The sequence below is a fragment of the Cariama cristata genome, unplaced genomic scaffold, assembly GCF_000690535.1.
Source record: "Cariama cristata isolate BGI_N322 unplaced genomic scaffold, ASM69053v1 scaffold18529, whole genome shotgun sequence".
Classification (NCBI taxonomy): domain Eukaryota; kingdom Metazoa; phylum Chordata; class Aves; order Cariamiformes; family Cariamidae; genus Cariama; species Cariama cristata.
Window position 1 is genome coordinate 31,116 of NW_009637654.1, and position 8,193 is coordinate 39,308.

General features: G+C 36.7%; 1 protein-coding gene across 1 annotated transcript in view; it reads right to left on the bottom strand.

The window, feature by feature from the left end:
• The window catches only part of RFX4 (regulatory factor X, 4 (influences HLA class II expression)), a gene marked incomplete at its 5' end in the record, with an annotated part of 40,478 nt that overhangs the window by 25,882 nt on the left and 6,403 nt on the right, over nucleotides 1-8,193 (bottom strand). Inside the window, 2 exons of the mRNA XM_009708426.1 lie at nucleotides 5,442-5,559; nucleotides 7,031-7,125. Of these exons, the coding sequence (XP_009706728.1) occupies nucleotides 5,442-5,559; nucleotides 7,031-7,125 (213 nt within the window). The remainder of the gene's footprint in view (nucleotides 1-5,441; nucleotides 5,560-7,030; nucleotides 7,126-8,193) is intronic.

The window sequence follows — 8,193 nt, forward strand, 5'->3', positions numbered from 1 at the left end:
AGATGCTTCCCATAATTTATAAAGAAGGATACATGTCAGGGACGATGAAGAAATGTTTGCCCTAGAGCACACATAGCCACAAAAAGAGATATGTAAGAAGAGACCGTGGATGCATTTCAGGGGAAAATTAGAGGAGCAAAGCATCAGAGCTGAGACATTGTGTAGTGCCCTCCTGAAAGGAATAACATTCATCTGGAGGGGAAGACTGACAAGTATCAAGATGGATTTTGGTCAGTTTATGCAATAGACTCCATGAAACCGAGTACCTGTAATAGCTCCAGACAGGATATGATCATACAATTTTATTTTTTTTAAAAGCTCCTATGTTTGTTTAGAATTGTATGGAATATTTAAAACACCTTCATATAAGTCACTAAATAACTCTGGCAAGTGCAAATGCAGTCAGGTTAAAGTAACAGCCAGCCCAGTAGCTGGCTTAAACCAGAGAGAGATCATCGGCTGAGGGGGAAACAGAGATCAGCTACTGCCAGACAAAAAAAATGCCTCATCTGGATGTGTTTCTTTTGAAATTCCAGTACTACATTTTGAGGAAAAATACTTCCATGGCGAAAAGATGCAACAAGTTTCAAATTCAATCAAATTTCATAACGATTGGTTTCTTCAAAAGGAAGTTAGGTTTATCCTGGGATACTAGCTTTTATCACAGCAAAGCATAACTACCCCTACTCCAACTTCTGTACTCAAACATACTGTTGAAGGGCAGAAGAAGTGGTTTGAAAGACCCTATATCCTTATACAATTCTAGCTGGTAATTCAGCTTTCAAAGCGAATCTGAGCATATTCTTTTTTTTTTTTTATGACCTGGATGGTCTTTGTGTTTCATTCTCTGACTTCATGCCTGCACCGCTTCTGTCGTCACTGATACGAGCTGAGCATACACGCTGGGAGGTGAACACGCGCCTTTGTGTTCTCGGGCAAGGCAGCACAGAGAAAGGACACACGTGGTTGCAACACCTTTCCTATGGGGAGGAAATCTTTGGCTATTGGTGAACTGAAGCATTCAGGTTTTCATTTGTTTCATATATCTGTGCAAAACAAAATGGTAACAAGTTTCCCCAGCCTTTCAAGGGTAAACAGTGGAGATCTTCACTTAATTACTGCAGAGAATTTGTTTTTAGAAATCTTTTGGGCTCAAATTCTTGTTAAATAAAATCCTATTCAATTTAGCAGTAAAATAAAGACAGCAGACCTGGCTGATCACCTTGTTACTGACCTAGGATTTTCCCAGTGGAAACCTAGATTATCAAGAATCTCCACAAAATGCTCTCTGCTTCTGACTGTAGTCTTTCAGTGCAAAGTTTCTATTGACTTTAGTGCAGTTACTACTGATAAGTATTTGCAAAGTGAGAAAAACAGGCCTAAATCCTGGCAAACTTCATGTGGTGGTCTAAAGCTCAGAGGATTTAGTGTTTCCCATCAGATTCCTTGCTCAGCTTTAATTAAAAAAAAAATAAATAAGGAAAGTTGCTTGTACTTTCATAAAAATATTTGGAAGTGCAAACCCTAAACACTGAAATGCTAGCAAGCAAATGACAAGATCCCAAGATTTGCTATTTTTAAAAAATTTCTTTGTTTTTTTGGGGGGTCTAATGCTTTATTTTGAAGACTTGGGGTTGGCAATACTGAATGCAGCATTTAAAAACACTCCAGTGCCCTTGTCACTCTTTTGAATTTCTCTCTTCCTCTCCTATTATTTCTCCCACTGTGTATTTTTAAACTCTGTATAGAGTTTTTGAGGCCAGAATTTGCGTGAAAGACACTGGACAAACAAGTTGTTGGTACTGAATGAATGCAATATTTTTACATTTTTAAATGAGTCAAATGAAACGTAAGCTATAGAGTGAAACCAATATCAGGGCACACATTTCAGCTACACAGTGAATAGCTATTCAGCACATTGTACAATAATTTATTCGGTGTTTGCAAGCTACTATTTTTCACATGAAACTGTTTAGTTCTTTCAAGTATATCTTTAAGTACTGAAACGGATCCAGCTGTGGCTGGCAAACCATACACTTCTTTAGGAAAAGGTAAGAAGTCATTCAAGAGACTGTAGTTGCAATAATAAATAGGTTTTGGCTCTAATTTTCAGGACACAACAGAAATCATGGCAATGATTACCCAGCTAATGTACAGTAAGTATCAGCAGCTATTAACAGATACAGCAATTATGTGTAAGTAGCAAAACAACAGCGAGATTTCCAGATCTGGAGAAAATCATGGAGCTTCCATTACTAATTAGTTACTTTATACACTGGATGTGTTACCCAAACACTGCCACCAACTGTGCCTTTGATATGCATAGACAGGAAGGAGGGAGGGAGGCAGGCAGAGAGAAAAAGGGAGAGGGAGCAAGAGAGAGAGGAGCTTTGTTTTCTGCCAGGGATTGTTTCAACCTGCCTATGCCACCACGCTTAAAAGCTTTGCAGAATCAAATCTTTGTGTCAGCCAGTCCAGTGCCAGGTATTCCAACTTCCTCCAATCAGATTTCTCTGTCATATATTTCAAAATATATATATATACTGTCCTGTATATAGTAAAGATATCATCATTTAACACATTATTTTACTTTAAAAAGAAATTACATTATGAGCATCTGAGCCTATATATTGCTTGAAGTGGAAAAAATAATTAAAAATCAGTCCACTGAAACAGTTTCCAAAGCAGTAAAAATGCAAAACTTTTTATCTAAGTTAAGAACAAAGGTGTAGAGACATATATATTTAGAATAGTAAATCAATCTTTGTTTCTCTCCACAGAACTCACTGAAATGCATACATTATCCTGAAAAGCTAGAAGGAACTGTGTTAAATTAAGAGCAGAAGAGGTTCTGCCATCTAGCTCTGAGCTATTTACAGTCAGGGGTTATTCTTTTGGAACTTGCTCAACTCGAATTCATGAACCATGTGTCAAATGACCTTGCAGTGAAAGAGTAGCATCATTAATATAAATGATTATAAATTTGTGTCCGTGGCTATATAACATTTGGGATGTTTTGGGGGAAACAAGGTACAGATAAGCCCAGGCTTCTGCCTGATAAGATGAGGATATGGTTTTGGTATCATTCTCCCTTTTGAAAACCTGAAGGTTCAGATCTCCTTCTATCTCCACTGGCATTGCACCTGAGCAGGGAAAACTCCATCATGTATAAATAAGGGTTAGAATAGGGACTGGAGCAACGCTTGTCACATCACCTCCCAGAAGAGAACCCACGTAGGAGAGAACCCACTTAGCAGGCTGCAGATCTCTGCAGCTCAACAAATGGTTATGTGGTTTGTACATAGTGAAACAGTTTCAACAGAAAAGCTGAGAAAACCCTCCCCCGGGACAAATCCTCTCGCCCTTTTGGTCAGAGATCTTGTTCTCACAATGATTAACACTGCTTCAAGACCACTGAGGCAGGCAACTGTGGTCTAAGCAACAAAATATGGTAGATATAAAAGAAGTTTCTTTGATTTTACTTTTTTAAAAATAAAGATTTCTGAATTTTATGAAAATCCCAAACTATCTCAGCTTCACACTGAGCAGGATGATTATTTTTTTAAAAAAACCTCTTGTGTTGGCTACCAAATTGAAAAGCAGTTATTGATCCAATTCTAAGTATAACACTACATAACCATGAAAAACACATCAGCTATGACCAGTACATTCTTTCCCTGACTGTGGTTACATATAAACATATCAAATTCATGTTCAAAGGTGTGTGTCCACATAAGAAGGAGACTCATGCATTTGTACACACAGATATACTCAGTGAACTAAAAAGACAAAAAAAACCCCAACTTAGCTAAGTAGTTAAAGTTCTCAAAAATGAGAAATTCAGGAGCCAAATTTATAACAGAGACAACAGGTAAGTTATTTTGGTAGATCTGATATATGATATTGTAGTGGGTCCCAAACTAAAACCAACAAATAATTCCCAGTCTTCTCATTTACTCACTACATGGCAAGTTCATAAATGTATCTGTTAATAAGTAAGAAATTGTAGCCAAGGATCACTGTACAAACTGCCTAGACAACTGGTGGTCTAATAACTATTTGGGGAATCCCTGTTCGATTAAAGATGTTTTGGTGATTGATGCTCTAAAACAGAGAATGCTTGATTAGGTCACAAACATACTGTGAAGAGGAACAAAAATAATGTTGCAATGTACAATTCAGTAGCAATAATGTATCCTTAGGGGCGGCTTATTTTCAGCATTAAATAACTCATAACAGTGTAACATCAACACTGCACTAATGCAGGATGTTTTTTCATTTGTTGGGTACCGGTGTGTTTCACAGGTTGGGATTGTGTCTGCAGGGAGAAGTGTACCAACATAAAGTGCAAGAAAACAAAATGCAGCATTTATTCAACACTCATGCAAAGGGATTTTTGAACACTGGGGGAAAGTATACTCTTAAGTGGTATCAGCTACTTTTATGCCCACAACAAAAGAAAAGCTGCAGTGACTCAAGGAGAAAATTAATGGCAGAGGAGGTGGAAAATAGATGTGACCAGGATACTGGTGCTGAAAACGCAAGCCAGCAGATGGAAATGGTGATTATCTCGGGGATGCTCACTATCCTGATGTTTAATAGTGACTCATTAATACCTGTTTGGAAAACTCTTTACAATGGGAAGCCAACGAAAGTAGTTTCAGATTAAAATAAAAATACAGATCATATTGTGCCTATCTCTGATGCTATCTGAATTTATGCTATAAGGTGGTTCTAAAAGGACATCAGAGCTTAGCTGGCAAAAAACCTTGCAGTTGTTCAATGCAGTGTCTTCATAAATTCATTCATTATTAATCTTAACTGATTTTAATCTGAACTGTTTGTATCCCAGGATTCAAGACAAAGCCCCTTTCGAAACTGTGTAGAAAAGCAACATGATTTTTCATTTAAAAAGTAAAAGTCTCTTTTTCCACCCTGATTAAATTCTCAGAGAATGAAAGAGAATCTATCCAGGGTGTAGAAACACACTCATTTTGCAAAGACTAGTTTAAAATGCTATGTCCTTTAAAAGCAGAGCTGGCAAAGTGGTTCTTCACAGAGCTTTTAATCCACAAAATCATCTTTTTTAGCATAACATGTGGTCAGAGAGCTTTGGGTAACCGGGCTCACTTTGCGCTGAAGTGCATTAGGGAATGCTCCTGTAATCGACTCTTCCAGCTGACCTGTGACTGATAACTCCAGCTACCAGCTAACAACAAACAGAAGGAAGCAGTAATGTTTTTAGCTCCCCTGGCTAGATCTTGAAGACAGACATTTGCCTGAGCATTATTTCCAAATGTCAATAGCCCAAACTCTTTTTTTTAATATAGCCCTGGACATGTGAAAACTAGTTATGTTTTCACTTAAACTGTACGTTACAAGCCAGGAATACAGATTTTTTTTTACTGTGGCATGCAATTATTACAATAAAATCAAAGTACCAAAGCTGGGTGCACTGTGCAAAGTCATGTCCCGAATCACTCGAGTGCCAAAACAGGACCACATCAGGAGGAACTGCTGAGCTACCTTCTTCAAAGAGCCTTGTCTCTTGGCAGCTACCTGCAAGAAAACAGATATATCTGACATGGAGAAACTTTTATTTCTACCACTCGATACAGCTGAATGATGCACATATCCATCTTCTTTTTTTTATACGAAAAGACTACTTACCATTGTCTTCACATTAAAATATAAACTAAAAACTAAAACAAAAAAAACCCCAAAACAACCTTACACAGAAAACCACCTTGTAACCATATAAAACCTTCAGAAAGAGGAAATCATAAAGTATTATTCAACACCAAGACTGAATGTCCTTTATAAATGATGAAAGGACTACCAAAAAATTGCTCTGATCTTCATCTTAACCTAATTACTTACATGCTCATTCTTGCTTCCTAGTCAAGGAAGTAATTTATAATCAAGACTCCTTGATCTACACTGAAAATTTATAGTAATATTTCAATTAAAGTTTACTATTGAATATAAATCTTTTTGTTCCTTCATGTTTTTATTTCTGTGAACTCACATAATGATTTTACCAGGAAAAATACTTTCCAGAAAGCACACTTTAGGCATCAGTTCTTCAAAAATTTATTTACTATAGCCATATATGAGTTAAAGAATTAGGTTCATCCAATTAGCTAATAAAATTCATGTCAAATTCTTCATGAAAATTAACAGTTATGGTCTGAATTTCAAATTGCATTCCACTGACTAAAAGAAAAGTTCCCCAAAACAATCAAAGTATTTCAAGTAATCTGGGGAAGTATCTGCTGTTTTCTGTACTGATCTTTTGCAGCCGAGAGGCAGGCAGCAATTTTTTATTTTTTTTACTTCTTAGTTCTAACAACTGAAATGAAGAGTTGAAATTCTAATAGAACATACTAACAGAAAGTATAGTTAGTGACAGAAGTTAAAATAGTCAGTCATATAGTTTCATACTCTATGTAAAATTATGGTGATGCCTGATCACTTTTGAAAATATTTTTTAGATTTGTTAATATGTTTCTGCATGCACTTAAATTAAAATAAAATACAAATCCTTGGTATCCCAAATCAGCTCAAAACGCAACAAAAATATGTCCTTGACTGAATAGTAATGTAGACTTTAATCCTTACATTTGAATGTATATAAATTAATTAGCTAGCCTAAATATCCTTTTCATTAAAATCTTAAAAGACCAGATTAGATTATGCTTTTATTTACACCGTGTCATTAGGATGACACTGAACTCATCTCTCCATACCCCTGAAATACTGATTTGATTGGAAACCTCAACCCTGTTCCATCCTTGAATATCATCTTTTGGGACAGAATAGACAAGAGCAGAATAAAGCAGAATCCTGAATGTGAGCAGTTCTCCGTGAAAACTGGTGAGATTTTGCCCACTGCTGCTTTACTCCTGCTTATTATCAATGCCTGGCTTTTTTTTTTTTTTCTTTCTTTCTATTTTTGCTAAAATTCTATGACCTGACTAGAGCTCATAATGCACATCAGTGACTCAGGTCCTTACTCCTGTTTACCAACCTTTACAACACATCTGTCCACCATGGAATCCAGCCACTCGATGTACGACTCAATGGGGGACTGCTCCTCCAGAAGGTGATCAAACTCCTGATACACTGGCAGACAAAGAAAGAACAGCCCACCTCAATACTTGGATTCCATTTCGAACAACGGAGAAACAAATCCCAAAAAGCTGCCAATAACTTCGCAAGTTTGCTGTGGTTTTTATAATAAATTACTTAGCTATAACAAATATTCCTGGTGCTGACTCAGTAAGTTTGCTTGGTCTATTATCTTGTTTCTACTGAAAGTGATGGAGTCATTGGAAGTGGTATATTAATGTGAGCCAATCAGGACCTATTGTTTAAAATTAATCTTTTGATTTAAGCTTCAGCTGTCTGGTGTGCCCGGAAGTGAAACGTTTATGGTGTTCTCTACGAAGAGTGCAAAGCTATGCCTTGATCCTGGTGATGAAAAAAGGTCATGCATGAAATTGATTTAGAAATGCATAAAGAATCTTCTAAGAACCAAGTGGATGAGTATTGTTGATAGGGTTCTCATCTGTATAATGCTTTAGTTGCAAAAAACATGATTTAACTGCTGCAGATCATCTATTTGCAATGCCAGACACACACACAAAGAGTTTCCATAAACTTCTACTTCTTCAAAACAAATTGCTACCAATGCACAAATGCTATGCTTAATTTATCAGGAAGAGTTTCAAAAAGTAACCTGTATACTTTTTAACCTTTCCCAAGCACACATATTCATATTTTAATAAAGAAAGTAAAAATAATCAAGTCATTCAACTGCAGCTTTTAAAACTGCAAGTCTAGTTTATTTATGAGAACCAATGGCTGGAAGACAAAGAATCACATCCTTTGACACCTTAGGAAACTATTCTTCAACTCAGCTAGAATAAAAGGCCCAGTAGGTCAAGAAGAAAGATACTTTCTACCTGCTGTGTTACAGGATGATCTCAATGTGCTATGCATTTCCATTTATGCTTAATTATAAATAAAAAGAAGGAAGGAATTTCCCAGCATAGGAAGGATAGTGAGGGAGGTGGAGGAGGCAAAGCTTAGAGATGATAGCTAGAGAAGTGAGCCAGAGAGGCTATCAGAGAATAATGCAAAGAATAAGCTCCCTAGTCTCTAAGCTGGATCAGCAAGAGGAGCAGGAAT